At 43.1% G+C, this 20,000-nt stretch overlaps 2 protein-coding genes across 2 annotated transcripts in view; one reads left to right on the plus strand and one right to left on the minus strand.

Annotated features, from left to right (window-relative positions):
* LOC133110026 (rho-related GTP-binding protein Rho6-like) overlaps positions 1-10,077 on the minus strand; it is an 11,495-nt gene extending 1,418 nt beyond the window's left edge. The window contains exons 1-5 of the mRNA XM_061219848.1: positions 9,842-10,077; positions 9,311-9,398; positions 2,516-2,625; positions 1,931-2,065; positions 1-1,568 (exon numbers count right to left, since the gene is read on the minus strand). The exon at positions 1-1,568 is cut by the window's left edge and continues 1,418 nt beyond it. Coding sequence (XP_061075832.1) covers positions 1,323-1,568; positions 1,931-2,065; positions 2,516-2,625; positions 9,311-9,398; positions 9,842-9,961 — 699 coding nt within the window. The 5' untranslated portion in view covers positions 9,962-10,077 and the 3' untranslated portion in view covers positions 1-1,322. The remainder of the gene's footprint in view (positions 1,569-1,930; positions 2,066-2,515; positions 2,626-9,310; positions 9,399-9,841) is intronic.
* A 4,747-nt stretch (positions 10,078-14,824) lies between these two features.
* The window catches only part of ddx23 (DEAD (Asp-Glu-Ala-Asp) box polypeptide 23), an 11,550-nt gene continuing 6,374 nt past the window's right edge, over positions 14,825-20,000 (plus strand). Inside the window, exons 1-9 of the mRNA XM_061219772.1 lie at positions 14,825-14,961; positions 16,055-16,236; positions 16,512-16,625; positions 16,895-16,988; positions 17,574-17,639; positions 18,050-18,188; positions 18,498-18,631; positions 19,024-19,136; positions 19,633-19,776. Coding sequence (XP_061075756.1) covers positions 16,055-16,236; positions 16,512-16,625; positions 16,895-16,988; positions 17,574-17,639; positions 18,050-18,188; positions 18,498-18,631; positions 19,024-19,136; positions 19,633-19,776 — 986 coding nt within the window. The 5' untranslated portion in view covers positions 14,825-14,961. The remainder of the gene's footprint in view (positions 14,962-16,054; positions 16,237-16,511; positions 16,626-16,894; positions 16,989-17,573; positions 17,640-18,049; positions 18,189-18,497; positions 18,632-19,023; positions 19,137-19,632; positions 19,777-20,000) is intronic.

Consider the following 20,000-nt stretch of genomic DNA (forward strand, 5'->3'; position numbering starts at 1 on the left):
CAATAAAAGGAAGAGACAGGGTTTACATTTCAGATCACAAAACTCTATGCCTGAAAAACCCAGAGCTCAACATGGTGATGGAGGCAATGTATCCATCTAGATCTTTAGATTTCTCAAGGTCAGTTAAGAGCAGAAGCTTCTTAACTCTCAAACATCAAACCTCTCTCCAATAACCAGATCTTCAGACCTGTTGCCAGCCATAGCCACTGCCCAGGGTCACCGGACAGATGTGACTGTGCCCACCTCCCCAGCCTCTGCCAGCAAACCCACACCTGCTCCACAGCCCTGAGGTTTCACCCCTTCTGCCCAAACATCATTTACGACCTCCGTCCTTTCAAATAACCACACCATGCGGTGCAATTTAAATATTAAACACCGGCAGAGAGCAGTGCCCCCTTTTTAATGCACGTCCCTCAAAAACAAAAACTGGAACAAAAAATTGGAGTGATTTTGCAGATATATTACCATTCTTTTAGAAAACCCCATGTGCATCACTTTTTATGCCTGGTCTACTTTGCATCCCCCAGTTTAACATATTGCTCTTGCTGGCCTGTTGCCCTCTGTAATACTGGTCCCAGATTAGAGACTGAGACCTTCACTCCCCTCGGTAATACTGATCTCAGATCAGGGGGGGGAGAAGCGTTTTTTTGGGGTGCCACCCCACTATTCATAAATCAGAGGGCAGTGCTGTTGAGGGAGGGTCACTCTGGCTCTGGCAAGCAGTCCGATGTTGGGCCGGCTCGGAGACTACCAAACAAATAGGCAATACCTGGCTCCAGCATGGGAGCAGCCTCGCTCGCCCAAACCCACACTTGATTTCACACCGCAGTCTGTTCCCCAACATGCTGAAGTGCATATTTCATATGTGGGACAGAAGCGTTTTACATTTGAAAGCGGAGGAGAACATCAGATCACCCAGAAGAATAGACACACTGGTGTTGCTTTCAGATTCAGAAGCATAAATGTCACAAACACAGAAACACAGCAGAACACTTCCTCTCCGGGTCAGACACAGCGCTGTGCCGTTAGTCCAGGGGCACATTTGTTTGTTTTTTTATTAAATGAGGTTTGTAAAAGCAATGCTGGTAAAGGAAAACAGTCATGGTCGCACCTTTGAGTAAAAAGAAGGTACGGATGAAATAGAAACGGTGCTGTACAAATCAGGACTTTACGGGCAACAGATGTCTGATGGTTTTTTTTTTTTTTGAGAGGGGGGGGGGCGTTGTGGTGAGAGGAGGGCTTCAGGAAGGAGCTCTTTGTTGACGATTCCTCCGCTTCCCCCTCCCACCCCGCGGGGGGCGCTGTTCTCAGCACGCGGGCCCTCACATCAGAGAGCAGCTCTTGGCTTTCTCCTTGCCGAAGGTGGAGGTGAGCAGCTCGGCCCGGCTGGGCAGGTGCAGTAGTCTCTTGGAGAGGCGGCGGGCGGGGCTGGCCTTCAGGGCCGGGCGGGGCTTGCTGACGCAGGCGGAGGCTGCCGTGCGGAACACGCTGTGGATGCTCTTCTCCGAGGTGAAGGCCGAGCACTCCAGGTACGCCTCCGCTCCCAGCTGCCTGGCCAGGCCCAGACCCTGCGAGGGGGCACCCCGAATCACACCGAGTTACAGGGGGGTGATTCTACATGCACAGTGCATTCTGTAAGCATTTGGACAGTGATACAATTTCTGTTATTTTGTCTCTGTAGCCCAGCACATTGAATTTCAAATGAAACAATAGATTTGACATTAAAGTGCAGACTGTCACTTTCCTGAGAACTTCCCTCAAAGACCTCTGTGAGGTATAAATGTGATTATGCATAATGAGCACACAGAGGGGATGAGCAGCTTGTTCACCTGCAGCAGGTGTAGTCCACTCCACAGTAATGCATCCGCACTTCAGATACAAAGTACTCCAATGTCAGACATAAAGTACTCCTAAAGCATTCCTGTCTCACCTGCTCATGGGAGATAGGCGTCTGTTTCTGATTGGACAGCTCCATGAGGGTACAGACATCCGTGCGCAAATCCATCTTGCAGCCGATGAGGAGGACTCGGGTGCTGGGGCAGAAGTCCTGGATCTCTGTTTTCCACTGCAGAGAGCGAGACACAGGGTCTTTCCATTAGTGCTACTGAGAATGAGGCACTGCCATTGTGAGAATATTAAACCAGCCCAGCCAAGCACAGCAACACATCTGAGGGCATGTATGGGTGTAAGAGTGTGTGAGGGTGTGTGAGTGTGTGTGAGGGTGTGCCAGGGTGTGTGGGTGTGCCAGAGTGTGTGAGGGTATGTGTGAGGGTGTGTCTGAGGGTGTGCCAGGGTGTGTGGGGGTGTGTGAGAGTGTGTGAGGGTGTGTGGGTGTGTGTGAGGGTATGTGTGAGGGTGTGTGGGTGTGTGTGAGGGTGTGCCAGAGTGTGTGGGGGTGTGTGAGAGTGTGTGGGGGTGTGAGAGGGTGTGTGGGGGTGTGTGAGAGTGTGTGAGGGTGTGTGAGAGTGTGTGAGGGTGTGTGCGGGTGTGTGCCAGGGTGTGCCAGGGTGCATACTTTCTTCAGTACACTATCGATGGTGTCTGGGCGGCTGATGTCCAAGCACAAGAGAACAGCATCAGAGTCACTATAGCAGAGGGGGCGCACATTGTCGTAATATGGGGAACCTGCAAAGGAAAGGCTCATGTTTACTTCCTGCAGTCCAGGAAATAAACCTGCAAAAGCAAACCATTAAGACTATTTTAAAATATATTTTTTGTCTGAAATAATAATTACAATAAGAGTACGAGGAAGACGAAGACAGCAGTTGTGTTAATGCAGGATTCTGTATTTTTATGCAGAAAAAATACACTGCATTTAATAAATTCAGATATGCCATGGTCTTTTTTAACATTACAACGGCCAATGACCTAGACTTGAAAAAAATAATTACTCTTGTTTCTTTGAGCCAATTGCCTTACAGTGTCTGACATTTGTGTTGTTTATTGTTCATAATATTTACACAGCCGTGGGTAGCATTGTGAGATTCAGTGCTTACACTTAATTTGAATGAAAAGCTGAAAACGCTCTAGTTAGGATGAGTAAATTAAAATAGAAATCGCTCTTAGGTTTTTTCTTTTTTTATGTAACTCCTGCCAATTAAATACACCAGGGCCCTGTTTCACAAAACAGGATTACAGAGTTTGGGAGGGTTCCGGATTTTACCCGCATTTATAAAGCTAATTTAGTAATCCTGCTTCATGAAATACTACCCAGTACCTAGACAACCCTGCAGATGAACTGAAAGTCAGGAGTTTGTCTGTGCCTCCTCATAGAGTCAAGTGGTAAATCCTCCAAACTGTTTTTCTTCTAATCCAATTCCTTTAAATCTGTCAAAATGAAACTATGAGTGATAACTTCTGATTGCTTTTATAAGCAAAATTACTCTTAATTTAGTTTTGATCAAAATACCAAAACATTAGCTCTATGTAGCCTATTTGATCCCACTACTGTAAGTGTCATAATACAATGCATGCAAAAATCTGGGCACCCCAGGTTTAAATGTCTGTTACAACGACTCTGTATGTGATCTAAGGCCTAGAACCAGGTGATATACTTGTTAGGGCTTCAATGAGTCAGGTCAGTATAATTCCAGGAACAGAACTTTTTATTCTGAAGTAACTCCATGCCTTTTACAGTATCCAACTGCAGTGGCGGTTCCTCTAAACAGTTTTCAGAATGAAGATGGTTAATTTCCACCAAGAAGGAGAGGCTACAAAAACTCTCAATGTTACAAACTACCTATTTCCACTGTCAGAAACATTATTAGAAAATGGAAGATCAATGGAACAGTTGAAGTCAAAGCAATGTCTGGAAGACCAGGAAAGATTTCAGATAGAATCGTCTGAGACCTGGTGAGAAATGCTCAGAAGAATCCACACATGACTACAAACCAGCTGCAAAAAACACAGGTCCAGCTGTTCACAGGACAACAATACAACATACTTTAAACAACAAAGACCTACATAGCAGAGTTGCCAGAAAGAACAACCTCAACACAAAATTTTGCATCTGAGGTATGCAAAAGAAAACATTGAGAAGCCTTTTGGAATAATGTGATTTGGACTGATGAAACCAAAATGGAACTTTTTGGCAACCACCAAAGAAGGTATGTTTGGAGAAGAAAGGGTGAAGCTTTTGTAAAGAAGAACATCTTGCCTTTTTTTATTATTTTGAAACTGTAAAAAATTGAAATTAAAAGGTAATCTTGTTTTAAAGATATTAGATATTAACTGTAGAAGGCTTTTTGACCAGGCGTGCCAACATTTTTGCACACTACTGTAAAGTTATGAATGACATACATTTACTGTCTTATTATTGTGAGTTGGCGTATTATGGTTAAAAGTTATTTTTGTCAGAACGAAATTGAAATAGCAAAGAACACAGATTTTCAAATGCCCTGTTTTCCAAAGATTCCATGGCCTATTCTATGGGCTAGCATGACCACAGTAATGATAATAATAATAATAATAATAATAATAATAATAATAATAATAATCATAATCATAATAATGCCTATTTTTATTTATTTTAAAAATAAAAACATATGTGGGTTTGTGGCATGTTGGCTCGGTATGAGGGAAGGAAGCAGGGCAACCCGAGGACCACGCCCACTCGTTAAGTTCTGCCTCGCTCTGTCTCTCTCATCGCTCAACCAGAACCAGAAATTAAACGCTGGTAAAAACCAACATTTGCTGTATCTCCCTGTGTCAAGCTCTTCTGTCCTCTCAGGGGTGTGTCACAACGTGTGACATGGTATAACCCCGAAGATCCTGCATCCTCTGCCTCTCGCCTCCTCTCTTCAACAAAGATGAGCTAAGTCCTCATTAGTCCTTCTTTCAGATTATGCAACAGTCTTGGAGGAGGAAGGCACCCCCACTTGCTGTTAAGAGTACCCACAACCCCCTCCTAGTAATACCAACAGTACTGCACCCCTGGTAACCATAGCAACAGAACTCCGAATGCATCGTCAGCACCCCACAGAACACCGCCCACACTCCAGGCTTTCCTTAACTCGCCCCCCCCACCACCACCACCTGATCCAATTCCCTGCTCCACGCCCACCCACAAACCGCTGAAGAAACTGTCATATGTTTATGCAAACGCACTCACACACACACAATAACACACAATGAGTGGGAGCTCCAGGTGACATACAATAAAGAGACTAAACCACGCTGTGGATGTCCTTCCTCTGGAACAGACACACATCTGACAGAACAAATTGTTCAGCCCAGTCTGGGCAATGGGACTGAGCACTTACTGTGGACGTTCTTGTCTATAAGTACATTTTGCATGCAGCATGTGACTTTTGTAGTGAAAAGTCTGTGTATCTGGAATGAGAAAACCCTGAGGTAGAACTCATACAGAGATTCCTGTTTTGTGATGAGCATTTGGTTTAGTAGCAGCTTCTTACGGTCTGTACTTCAATCATTTTATGTGTGGCTTACCCTCTGTAGTGACATTATTCGTCCTCATGTCAGCCTCAGCAGACTCCATGTTAATCTTTTGTAAATGCCAGCCTATGAAGGCAGCATCTATGCCACACTGGCGAGACATCAGGGGTTAGCTATGTTTGATGACTCGATCACTGCCTGAATGTCCACCTATGTCAAAATGGATGTTAAACTAGCTAGCAAATGACAAGTTGGCTACAAATGCTTTGTCTCTAGAACACACTAAAGAATATTCCATCGCTAACAGCCAACTTTGCTTTTCAGTAAAAGCAGACACATCTGGTCAGAGACTACTATGAATTAAACCAGGTGATTGGTTCAGCAACCAAAAGAAGCTTTAAGGAGTACGTGACCTTGAGGTGCATGAAAGCAGAAACTCACCTGAAGCAATTGAGAGACCGATGTGAAAATTAAACTAAATTAGCCTAATTAGTCCCACCAAGTCAGGGGGAAAAGGGACATCTGAATGGCTGATACCTCTAATTCCATCACTTAAAAGTTAATGATGCTGTGCATAACTAATGCCTGCTAATTGGCTTGGTTAGGAGTTAGATCTGAAGAAGGTGCAGTTTTTAGAGTGCTGCACTGCTGTTCCCAGACACTGCGGGGTATGTGTAACCTGTGCTTCCACTCCACCTGTTGAAGCTAAACCCATCTCTGATGCAAACACAGCCCAGAAATCCATTACATCTTTGACAGCAACACAGCCCAGAAATCCATTACATCTCTGATACAAACACAGCCTAGAAATCCATTACATCTATGATACAAACACAGCCCACAAATCCATTACATCACTGACACAAACACAGCCCAGAAATCCAGTACATCTCTGATGCGAATACAGCCCAGAAATCCGGTCAGTTTTAGTTTGTTACACTTACGATAACAGTTTTTCAGACCACGCGGTCCTGATGTGAATAGAACAGCTCACACGTACACTTTCCCTCATTAATAATATTGTAGGACACCGAACAGAAGGTCCTTGGTGGGATGAACTGTGATTTCACTCTTTGTGTGGGATATTGGGCACGATACAGGAGTTGCTGGGTGGGGTAACGATATGAAAGGTGGGGTTATTGTGTTATACTGTTGGTGGGGAAAGAAAGATGGTGGGCAAGTTGATGATATATTCGTTGGGGTCATTGAGACAGTGGGTGGGGTTACAGAAAGAGTTTTGTAGCTACAAAAATGTTTCACAGATGAGACAGAAGGCTAGTTTGAGCTTATTTTGCTTAACAATCAAGCCACTAACTGTCAATATTAGCAGCTCTAATATGCAGAAAATGATTGTACTCTTGAGTACTTTTCTGTTTATTCCTACAAAAAGGGTTTTCTGTCAACAGATACTTTTAACATATTCTACAGCTTTAATACAAAAATTTTCTTCATTGCTTCAAATTCAAATCCTTTTTCATGATGTGAAATGTATGGCATTCATTACATTACATTAATGGCATGTGGCAGATGCTCTTATCCAGAGTGATGTACAGTTGATTAGACTAAGCAGGAGACAATCCTCTCCTGGAGCAATGCAGGGTTAAGGGCCTTGCTCAAGGGCCCAACGGCTATGCGGATCTTATTGTGGCTACACCGGGGATCGAACCACCGACCTGGCGCGTCCCAGTCATGTACCTTAACCACTACGCTACGTTTTCACTTCAAAGTGTACCGGCTGCAATGATTAAATGAATTGATTCCACAAAATATAACCTATTTCAATTACTGATATAAAGACAGAGAGGACATTATCACGTCTGAAGAAAGGGAGTCTCACAGGTTTCTCAGAGGCATGTTTATCTGCCAAGTACAATAAACAAAAAACATCTGTGAGTAATGATTTATTTAGTCGCCAATGAGCTGTCACTTGGAGCTGAAGGCATGGTGAATCTCCACACTTCCATTCATGAAAGAGAAATCAAAAAAAGGTCTGCTTTTGAGATCCAACTATCCAAGATAGTGACCTCTAGATTATTTGTCTTTAGCAAGCTGTCAAAATAGCCTTATAAACATTTGAGTGCCAATACACCTTGCTAGCAATGGCTTTTGACTTACCTAGACCATATAGTACAAGCACCATTTGGCTATCTTTTTCATACAAATGGACTCATGTGGATGGCACAACACAGCAGACAGTATACCATCAATATAACATCAATCATGACTTTAAGCACATTGTATTATCAATTATACATTTTGCCAGTTCAGGAACTGACGACTGAAAATGACTCCCCAAAAATAGAATCGAACTAACAAATAAGTTGGGAAAACTTTTTAAAACCCACAAGGCAAATAACTAGGCATGAAACAAAAACATTTTCTCGCATATAAAAGCCTGTCAGTATGACAATCATGCAATACAAAAGATCCTGTGGCACAACATGCCTGAAACTGGTATTCTCCAAAGCACCATCCTTTTGCTAGGTCTAGGACTGTTGAATGTGACTATTCTGTATTGGACAGGTCAACTAAACTCAAAATTTCCAGGTGTCAATATCACACGGGATACGTAGTCAACTAATTTCACAGCACAATATGATTTATTGTTGTAGCCCATGGTCATCTTTTAGTATGCACGTGAGCAAAAAATATTTTGGCGCAATGAATGCATCACAATTTGAAACTTAATTTTAATCCTATTAGACTCGATTTAGATATTTGCCTTGTGGAGATATACTCGTCAGACAGTAAAACGTCAAGCTCACAAATAATTATCCCGAACACTGCGGTATTTTTCTCTATCGCAGAAGGCGTGTAAGTTGGCGAGTAACAGTGCCGCTGGTTTAGCAGAAGAGAGGTCAACACAATAAAATATCTCGATTTATCTGCATGTAGACGTAATTTTCCGTTAGATGCACTACTGAGGCTCCACACAAGCAATTGTATAAATTTCAACCCGTGTTTCACAATCGATTTACAGCCTGTAGGCAACTAGCGTCATTGCATGTGTCCTAAGCATTAGAATAGGAATCTCCAATCAAAGCCGTTAGTAAAAATAGGCTTCCGTATAAACGATGAGATCATACACCGTCCAGAATTAAACATGGGCCTATTCATTATAGGCAGTATAACGAATAAGAACTGTATATGCAAATTACTGTACAATATGGCGAAAGACTGCTATTTGCAGAGTCCACTTTTACAAATCTGTATTCATTACACGACACACTGGCACACGGAAGGGACCATAGGCTGCGATTTTCAGCAGTCACAATACAATGTGCGCATTCCACTACTACCGGAAGGAATCTGTGGTTGAAATACAACCATCCAGCCAAAAATAAAGCTACTAGCCTAGTCATCTTAACAAAGGGTACTTAAAATTTCATCTCAACAGAACAGTTTTTTGCTCTCGCTATAGAGAGAGAGAGAGAGAGAGAGAGAGAGAGAGAGAGAGAGAGAGAGAGAGAGAGAGAGAGAGAGAGAGAGAGAGATTTTTTGCGGGCGCAGCCCACCAATCAAAACACAGCACAAAATGACTTGATGCACCTGATTATGTATTATAATCATATAGGACACTTTTTTTCAACTACATCTAGGCTATAAATAAGTATCATTAAAAATATCCCTTCTCTCTCGGTCATATATAGATCACAACCATGTATAAGTCCTCGCGAGTTTATCAACACAGCAGGCATTATAAAGACGTGCCGTATTTTAAAAGAAGATAATTGCAAAGTTTTGCATCTATATGAAACATTATTTGTAGAGCGTTGGGTCTTACATTTTATTTTACATTATTTCTTAATATAGGCTACAGTATGGCAATATTTGGCAAACTGTGAGAATTACCTAAGACAGGAATATCTTGCCAAAAATGTCAACGCATATATTTAGACACCAGACATGTTCTCACCTGACGTGTCCCACAGGCTCAGTTCCACACGCTGTTCTTCAAGCTCGAGACAGGCTGTGTAGTTTTCAAACACTGTTGGCACGTATGTCTAAACAGTTTTAAATATACAGTTATTACTATTGTATGATAACCGTTCCCTCGAAATGATACTGTTGTGCACGCGCGCGGAATATGTATTGGTAAAATGTATGGTAAGTCTAATTGGTGTGTATCAAATGTATTTTAAATGAATAAAATACATGCATTGTTTTAATCAAATGATAGATGACTGTCATTTAATATTTTACAATCTGCCATTCATGGTGTCAGGCAACACTTTAATTCAAATGTAATGTATTGAATGTGCATACAGGAACTAAAAGCGAGCGGTCATTAACAATTTCGTACCGCTGCGACGATCTTACCCATTAATAGTAAATGCACGGATGCTGGGTTAATTCATGAGAAAGATGTGCTGACTGCAGCAGCCATAACATCGTCCAGCTTTAAAATAAAACCACAAAAGATATATTGCTTTAGAATGCACCATACCTCAGGATAACAATCCTTGGCGAGCACTTGCAACATTGCTGTTTTTCCGCATTGGACATCCCCAACTAGAACCAGTTTACACCTCGCCACCAGCGGCTGTGTCATTCTTCGTTCCTTCATCTTGAATGTTAAAATGAATTAAACTAAAGACAATGGACAATCGCGTAAAACTGTTTTGATCCTCTTAGCCCGTTTCCCAGGGTGAAGATCGCCCTCAACGATATTTCAGGGCGTCAGTCCGCAGTTGTCTAATTTGAGTTACAGCGCTGCAGCAATTTATACGGCCTCGTCGTCCAATGAGCTCACACGATTCTCCTGTCAACGCCGAGTTCTACTGCCCTGAAATTCCACTGCTCTCTTTCTCAATGTAGGCTACATTGACTCCAACATATCGCAGAATGTTGCGAAAGTTACACGGTTGTTCCCAAATGATAGCTGCGTCATGCCAGCTGTTTCGTTTGAGAAGAAACGTTCTTCTAATTGTAAGATTTAGTGTTTTACATGTAAATGTATGTAAATGGAATTATGAGCTGACAGACCGCCAGTCGTACCAACTTATTTATCATATCATGTAGGCCTTCACCTACTTCATGTATAGCCATATACAGTCCTGTGCAAAAGTTTTAGGGAGGTGTGAAAAAATGCTGTAAAATAAGAATGCTTTCAAAAATAGAAATGTTATTAGTTTATTTTTATCAATTAACAAAATGCATGAACAGAAGAAGTGAATGAACAGAATAAAAATCTAAATCAAATCAATATTTGGTGTGACTACCCTTTGCCTTCAAAACAGCACCAATTCCTCTAGGTATACTTGCACAGTTTTTTTAAGGAACTCTGCAGGTAGGTTGTTCCAAAGATCTTGGAGAATTAGCCACAGTTCCTCTGTGGATTTAGGCAGCCTCAAATGCTTCTGTCTCTTCATGTAATCCCAGACAGACTCAATGATGTTGAGATTGTCACGTTTCATGCTTGTCACGTCATGTTTTATGTTTAGTTATTGTCTCAGTTACGTTATTGTCATTTCACATATTATGTTCAAGTCTAGTCTCGCCACGTTTTTATGTTTTATTTCTTGTTACGTTTCATTGTCACGTCATGTTACGTTTCATGTTTAGTTCTTACAATGTATTTTCTAGTCTTATGATGTCACGTTATATAGTTTATTCATGTCACTGTTTTGCAAACTTGTTATGTCATGATTTATGTTTGTTTCATGTTATGTTGTTCTGTTCATTGATTAGCATACACTTTTTCATGTCTTTCTGCAAACCTTGCATTCATGCTTTTTCTCTCTCTCCCTTTCTATCACTCACGCTTCCCTAATTGTTTCAATTTCCCTTGTCTTCTTACTAATCTACTAACTTTAGATCAGGATTGGGTAATACTAACATTCTAACCATGTGTTCATGTTACCTTACGTTTCTTGTGCATGTCATTTACTAATTTACTAACGCTAGGGCAGGATAGGTTCATTACTAACGATTACTAATTATCTCGTTAACTTGTCAATCCTCCACACCTGATTTCCATTAACATGCTGCTCTCAAGCTAATTGTCTGCACCTGTCTACACATGATAGAAGCCTGTTTATTGACCAAAGATTATTGACTTCTGTTTTGTTGACCATCGCCTGCCTGTACCACGACTTTGCCTGCTGTCTTTGTGCTTTTGCCCTGCGGAGCGGACTTCAGTTGTGACACTTTTGGTGTCATCGACCCCGAGCCTGCCTGCCGTCCATCTGCACTACTGCCCTGCTGACAGCTTTCCTGGTTACTGGACTTTTTGCATGGTGTACCGATTATGAGACTGCCTTCTCCCTCGGTATGGTACTGTATTGGTTACATTGGTACTACATTGGTTGTTTTTCGACTACGCTCACTGGACATACCCTGAATAAAGCCCTGACGGGACTTACGGGATTACATCTGAGTCGTGCATTTTGGGTCCAACCCCCCACACAGCCGTCTCAGATCAGGGCTCTGTGGGGGGCCATACCATCACTTCCAGGACTCCTTGTTCTTTACCCTGAAGATGGTTAATGACATTTGCTGTATGTTTGGGGTCTTTGTCCTGCCGCAGAATAAATTTGGGGCCAATCCGATGCCTCCCTGATGGGATTGCATGATGGATAAGTATCTGCCTGTAGTTCTCAGCATAGAGGAAACCATTAATTCTGACCAAATTGAATTGAATCTGACCGTTTCTGCATTTGCAGAAATGCAGCCTCAAACTTGCAAGGAACCTCCACCATGCTTCACTGTTGCCTGCAGGCACTCATTCTTGTACTGTTCTACAGCCCTTCGGTGAACACACTGCCTTCTGCTACAGCCAAATATTTCAATGACTTGATCAGTCCAGAGAACCTGCTGCCATTTTTGTGCACCCCAGTTCCTGTGTTTTCATGCATAGTTGAGCCACTTGGTCTTGTTTTCACGTTGGAGGTATGGGTGTTTATTTTTTTATTTTTTTTTATTTTTTCACAATTCTTCCATGAAGACCACTTCTGACCAGACGTCTCTGCACAGTAGATGGGTGTACCTGGGTAGCACTGGTTTCTGCCAATTCTGAGCTGATGGTGCTGCTGGGCATCTTCTGATTGCAAAGCGAAGTAAGCATGTCTTTCATCTGCTGCACTAAGTTTCCTTGGCTGACTATCTGGAAACCCCTGTCTGCCTTGAAATTTCTGCCTGGGAGAGACCTTGCTGATGCAGTATAACTACCTTGTATCTTGATGTGGTCAGTCTTGCCATGGTGTATGACTTCTGACATTAAACGGTCTTCAGCAACTTCACCTTGGAAGCAGAGTTTGGCTGTTCCTCATCCAGTTTTAACCCTCCTACACAGCTGTTTCTGTTTCATTTTTTTTTAAAGCTGTGTCTTACAGTATTTGGGCATGACAGTTAACCATACAAGACTCAAAATTATAGAAGAAATAATCCCCCCCACCCCCACCCCCGACTCCAAGGCTCTCTGTTCCTCCTGCTTGCTCCCTCTACATGAGCACAAATCGCCCAAGATTGCATTCATTAAGCATGGCTGCACACGGCAGTTCATTTCATAACATGTTGCATAAGGGCTTCTGTTTCCAGCTGCCAGGCACGGTTTCTGCAGCGCTAAAGATAATCCAATTAATCACCCATCACCCATCAGGCTCTGGCCCGTTTGGTTTCTACAGTAGCAAAAATAGGGTATACAGGCTGAGAGGAGGAGTTTTGGGAAGGACTGCAGTACAACAGATGATAATGAACAGGGTAAAACATTGCAGAAGCTCCCAGCTTAATTTATTCCTTACACACGCAAAGGCATTTAATCATTCAATATTTCATGTTATTTAATCACTAATTTGTACCATTTAAATAATGTAATCATTAATAGACGCAATGTATTCAGACATTACACAAGAAATCACATGAAATGTGTTAGCATTAAATGTATCTCAATGAAGATGAAAGGTTTTTGATTGGACCATATTTATGCACACCCCCCCCTCCAGCTGCCTCAGATAAATTCTGAACTCACAAATGTGAGCGAACACAAGACCCCGCAAAGATGTTCTGTCATGCAAGGTTTATCCAAAGGGGTGAAATGTAATATCAGAGTACAATTCGCTCTCGTCGAATTTGAATCGGCACTCAACCACTATGCTCAGAATAACTCATCCAGAATGTCAGAGCTTTTTCTATTATTTTTCTATTATGTTTCAGCTGCAGGAAGCAAGAAGGTGGCAGAAGAGTGACCAGGCGAGTATCTCAGTCAACCTGTTTTTGGTTGTGGAAACTTATGAAAATTTTGTTCTTGTGAAAAAAAATGTTATGCAGGACAAAATGTCTTGTGCGATCTTAATCTATGTATAGGACATAGCAGTGATTCGGCCTTGAACTTTCAGCTCTCTCTCAAATTGACCAAACACACTATGAACAGAAACTCATTGTGGTTTGTCTTACCTGAACCAGAACCAGGATGAACAATGGAGGAAGAAGAAGTGGGGTGGAGAGGACGGGAGAGAGAACAGAAGAGGAGATCAGTGTGTCAGGTGTGACCTCTGGGGACAGGGTAGTGCACTGGCCCATCCTCACCAGTAGGGGGCGCTGACTGAGTGAGCTCTGCTGGGTAGAGAAGCAGGGACATGCATAGCATGCCGGAATGTAAGTGGAATATCACCTTCTGAGAATTAATGCTTTTCGGACAGCCATTTAGAATTTTCATTGTTTGTCACCCCTTCAGAGTTGGTTCTATACATATCAAAGAGTGTCTGCGCCAAATTTGGTGCTTTTAATTGACAGTGTAATGGTTTGGCCCTTTTCTGAGCTTAATTCCCTGTACTATTTGTCACTAGGGGTTATAAGTTATATAAAGATTTTTATACATTCGTATTAGAGAATCTGACATCTAATATGTATGATTATTTTTACTCTAGGGAATACCCCCTTCATCAAAATGTCTCAGTCATTGACATAACTCAAGGGACTTCCTGCTCAAAAGAGCCAAATGATGAAGCACAAAAATGAAAGGCCCAATATTGTACACCTTTCCATTGTTTTATTATAGGCCCTGATACCTATAAGAAGTGGTTTTAAGAAGTGATTTTAAGTACCAAAAACAATCTATATCCAATTATCTATTATTATCTATCCTATGTCTATTCTACGTCATTTCCATGAATTTGTCATTTTATTCCTACGGATTGCAAATAATGGCTATTTCAGACGCAGGAAGGCTGTGAGACACCCCATGCTCACCACCCTGTGGCTCCTTTCTGCACTGCAGATTGTAACAACGAAGTATTTTTCCACGCGAGGGTATAGTATAGTGGATGGTGGACTTGATAGGCTACTTGTTTAACCTCATTGAAAAGACGGAACACATACCTGACAGTCTGTTTGTAACACGAGTCTGAAAACGGGTTGGACAAAAAGTTAACGGGGTCACGGCAGGACTTCTGGGTATTGTAGTTCACATCCTGCGGTACTTCATTGAACCGCCCCTGAATTAACTACAGGTTCCAGATAACCAGGAATTTGTCACGTATTTGTTGCTTTGGTTTCACAATATGGCTGCTTCATAGAAAATACGACATAACGTAGCTGAATTAGTAAATTACGTTTTGTGGAATCAAGGTAAAATGGATTGAGTGCATTTTCGTTTCTTAATTATAAATGCTCAACAATTGCTGTGTTGTGTTCTCGGTTTTTCTAACTAATTATTCATCTGATTTTAAGTAAGACATTGAAAGGCTTGCAGCAAATGCAGTCCAATCATCGAGCTAACGTTGTTACCACCAAAGAACATGGGCTGCAGCAATATGTGAACATTTATAGTCGAGTTCGATTGTTATGTTTAAGTTCATGCCCGTGGAGTTGTTTACTAGACTGTGGATTTCTTGAGGTAGTTTGTTTAGGCTACTAGCTAACGATTGATTTTAAAAGCACAACAAAATCTTATCTTAAGTTAGGTAATATAACTTGTTAGCTCACACGTCGACGTTGAAGTCTAAATTCAGTTAAGGTTACGGGTTTTCAAACTGAATCAGTGGCAAATTATCAACCTTATTTCGACAACTTAACTTGTACGTTAGATACTCGAGATTTAGCTATACACCGTAAACTGTAACGTAACAGACATTACTCTGTGAAGTAGCTAACGTGTACTCGAGTTAGAGGTACTGTGAGAATGTTGTGGCTTGGATGCCAAGGTATAGACATTTGAATCTGAGTCTTGAAGACTAAAGCGCGATGATGACGAAGTGGAAATGGTCTGCTCTAGACCAGTGTTTCTCGAACCTGGTCTCGGGCAGCCACACTGAATGCTGGTTTTTGTATCAAGCTCTGTATTGTAATCAGCTGTTAATGTTTTTCCATCTACTGAAAGATGAATTGTCCTCATAGCCACATTATTCAGAAATAGCTATGCACTTTATTCACATCCAAAGAATTTAAATCGATCAATCAATCTTTAATTTACTGTGCTATATGTACTATCTTTGAAATGATTCCAATAGAACTACAATTTTAATTGATTCAAACTGACAAGTGAAATTAGTTGGGTCCTATTTGATCTGTGTTGAAACCTGAAACTCACTGGCAACAAATGGCAACAAGCTAAACCTCATTTGAGTTGGAACACAACAACCTTAATTGATCAAGAGATTGGCTATGAAAAAGGGGAAAGGGATTGCAAAACACTGATCGACGCGTCTTTCATATGGTGCAGATGGCTGGCGAACCCTCAGAGAAGAAGGACGGCGACCCGTCCGCGGGGAAGGAGCGCGAGAGGAAACGCAGCCGCTCGAGATCCAGGGAGCGCGAGCGCAGGGGCTCTCCCGGCAAAGAGCGCAAGCGCCACCGGTCTCGCGAGCGGAGGAGGTCCCGCAGCCGCTCCAAGTCCGCAGAAAGGTGTGTAATACAGACAGGTCTGCAGAAAGGTGTGTAATATAGACAGGTCCGGAGGGTGGGCCTGTTTACCAGGGGAATGGGGTACAGTTGGAGAGAGAACACTGAAGCAGGATGTTTAATGTCAGTTGTGTCCTGCGTGGCTGTGGGTGTGTGGCTCTCCTGGGCTGAGGTTGGATAACTCTGCAGGTCTCCAGGTCTAGCGTCTGGGCCTCTGCTTTAAGCTGTTGTTTTGTACACAGTAGTTGGTTGTTAGCAGCCCTTTTCTACTTTGACAGAGACCGGCGTCTGAAAGACAAGGAGAGGGAGAAGGATCGGGACCGGGCTCGCAAGGACCGCGACCGTGAGAAGGACAGCCATCGCCGTGACAAAGACCGCGGCAGGAAGTCCAGGTGCATTGCCGTCCCCCACACTAAATTCAGCCCTTTGTGTGCCATTTCAGGGATGTGTTCTTGTATTTCAGAGGCTCGTATAGACAGAAAAATGGTCCACGTGTCACACACTTCACATTGTAAACACTTATCCATCCGGAGCTGCTCATCCGAGACATGTTCAGTTTTGGAGCTCAGAAAAACAGCAACTCAACACCAATTAAAAAAAGCTTCTGACTTCAGAGAGCATGTGGATTCTGGGGTAAATGTCTACATCATGTGACTTCCAGGAGCGCTTCCCCCAAGTCCAAAGATGGCAAGCTAAAGAGAGAAAGGGATTTGAAGAAAGAGGAGGATGAAGAGGAAAATAAGAAGAAAGAGAAGGTACGTAGAATACCTGTGTTTCATTTGAATTCATGTCGTTACATATTGGGACGGCAGGCTTCAGATTCTCCTCATCCATGACCAGGCGGCTTTTTCTGGCCACATAATTGCCGGAACAAACCACAATGCGCCTGCAGTCATAGGGCGGCCTGTAGCGTAGTGGTTAAAGTACATGACTGGGACACATAAGGTCGGTGGTTCTAATCCCGGTGTAGCCGCAATAAGATCTGCACAGCTGTTGGGCCCTTGAGCAAGGCCCTTAACCCTGCATTGCTCCAGGGGAGGATTGTCTCTTGCTTAGTCGAATCAACTGTATGTCGCTCTGGATAGGCAAATGCCAATAATGTAATGAGGAGTTACGCTTATTATTTACACACACACACACATCCCTAAAGAAACGGCAGCCCCTCTGCCTCAAACTCACTTTCAGATTCACTTAACAAATGGAGCAAGGAAAGAAGAAAAAAAACATGCACTGAAAGAATGTGTAAGACATACAGTAGATTAACTAGCCCTCTTGAATTATTATCTTCATCTCTCTCTCCTCTTTCTCTTCCCTTCCCTCCCCCTCTCCCTGTCTCTCAGGCACAGCCTCTCTCTCTGGAGGAGTTGTTGGCGAAGAAGAAAGCAGAGGAAGAGGCAGAGGCCAAGGTGAGACTATATCCATGGCCTATAATGTAACGGTTTACCCAGTATAGATCTGGACGTCATGTGAGACTGAGTATATTTTCCAGTATTTATTCACTAACGCATTAAGTGATATAATTATAATGTGTTGTATAGTTTGGCTGGATTCTAGCACAGCATTGAGTGAGTCATCATGAGTGTAGCTGGCAAGATTTTACCTGTTGCCAATGAATTGCTGTGTCATGAGTATATGTAGTATAATTTTTCCAGGGTGGTAATAGGTGACTTGCTGATATAAAGTGTATACGTTGTAAGATTTGTCAGGGTACTAGTGCATAATTGAGCATCACGGCTGTTTAGCCTGTTGCTAAGGAGTGACATGGGTATAATTGGTAAGGTTTGGCTGACTTAACACTGCGGCCTTTCCCCGACAGCCCAAGTTCCTGTCGAAGGCGGAGCGGGAGGCCGAGGCCATAAAGCGGAGGGAGCAGCAGACGGAGGAGAGGAGGAAGGCGGTGGAGGACGAGCGGAAGAAGAGGAGGGTGTTCCAGGACATCGGGAGGAAGATGATGGGTGTGCATCACTGGGAGAAATAATGAATATGGGAGAAAAAAAAAAGTTTACTCTGGTAGCCATTGCTAGCCTAGCTCCTCAGTGACACATTGAAACGCATGCATCCCCAACCATGTTATTTGAAGTTTGAATGACTTCAAGATGGAGACCGTCTGAGAAGTTTCTCCAGTTGTATGGTGTGGCTGTACAGTGTGTGGTTGTACAGTGTTGTTTAGGTGTTGATGAGGGTTGCTGCTGACGGAGCACTGTTGCGGTGCAGTATTGGTTCTGTGCAGTTCAGTGACGTTTCTCGTTCCTTGTGCGGTCCAGAGGACCCTCAGGAGCGTGAGCGGCGTGAACGGAGGGAGCGGATGGAGAGAGAGAACAACGGCAACGAGGAAGACGATGGGCGGCAGAAGATCCGTGAGGAGAAGGACAAGGGCAAAGAGCTGCAGGCTATTAAGGTGAACGTCATTTAACCGCGATCAGACCATCACCCAACCGCGGTCACTTATCCGCAGTCTGACTGTCACTTATGCTCCCAAGTAACTTATTGCAGAAGTATTTACTGTAGTATTCACTTCAAGCGTTTCAGTTTAAATTCTTATGTCCAGGTACTGGTTTTGGTGCTGTACCTCAGTATTAGCTAGTCCTAATATCTGCTTTTACAAGAAGGTGTGTAAGTGTTAGGTTTAGACAGAAATTCTGTACTGAAAAGAATTTCCCACATATCTGAGATGTGGAGACGCTCTTTTTGTGATTCCCTTTTCCCTCTTCCTCTCTCCTTCCCCCTTTCACCCTCTCTGCCCTGCCCTTTCCCTCTTCCTCTCACTCCCTTTGTCTTGCCCTCTCTCAGGAGCGGTACCTGGGAGGAGTGAAGAAGAGGAGGAGAACGCGTCACCTGAACGACAGGAAGTTTGTGTTCGAGTGGGATGCGTCCGAGGACACCTCCATCGATTACAACCCCATGTAAGCCCAGGGATGATGATGATGATGATGATGATGATGATAATGATAGTATTGGGAACGTGCTCATGTGCTTTATATTCGGTTCAAATGTACAGTAACCTAATTATAAAAACATTCATTCTAAAGTATATGAAAACAATTATTACATGGACAGTCAGTGAAAATGTGTGCTTCTACCCAAATAGGGTGAATATATCTGTTAAATGTAACGGGTGGACGATGTGCTGCTCAAATTAGTCAGCACTGGGGTCTTGAGCCCTGCAGTCACTGGTTAGGGCCCCCTCAATGCCACCGACCAACTGCCATGATCGTGACACATCGTGGGTGGTCCGAGAAAGATTGAAGAGTGAGTTTAAGACAGAGCTCTGGTGCTAAAATGGAGGTATTCCCCCTAGCGCTCTAGTACTGATGAGGAGAACAGCTGGTGAAGAAATGGTGGTGTCTTTTAGTTGTGAAAACTGTTTCTGAAATGTCCGTGCTCCCTGGTTTCTGTCAGATACAAAGAGAAGCACCAGGTGCAGCTCTATGGCCGTGGCTTCATCGCTGGGATCGACCTCAAGCAACAGAAGAGGGACCAGTCCCGTTTCTACGGAGACCTGATGGAGAAGAGGCGCACACTGGAGGAGAAGGAGCAGGAGGAGTGAGTCTGGACATCTCCACACACACACACAATGCCAGTGTAAGGTTTATGTTGATGAACTTTACGCAGGAGGAGTGAGTCTGGACACGTCCACACACACACAATGCCAGTGTAAGGTTTATGTTGATGAACTTTACGCAGGAGGAGTGAGTCTGGACATCTCCACACACACACACAATGCCAGTGTAAGGTTTATGTTGATGAACCAAAAAGGCCAACGTGCC

Source organism: Conger conger, chromosome 14 (genome assembly GCF_963514075.1).
Source record: "Conger conger chromosome 14, fConCon1.1, whole genome shotgun sequence".
In the NCBI taxonomy this organism is placed as follows: domain Eukaryota; kingdom Metazoa; phylum Chordata; class Actinopteri; order Anguilliformes; family Congridae; genus Conger; species Conger conger.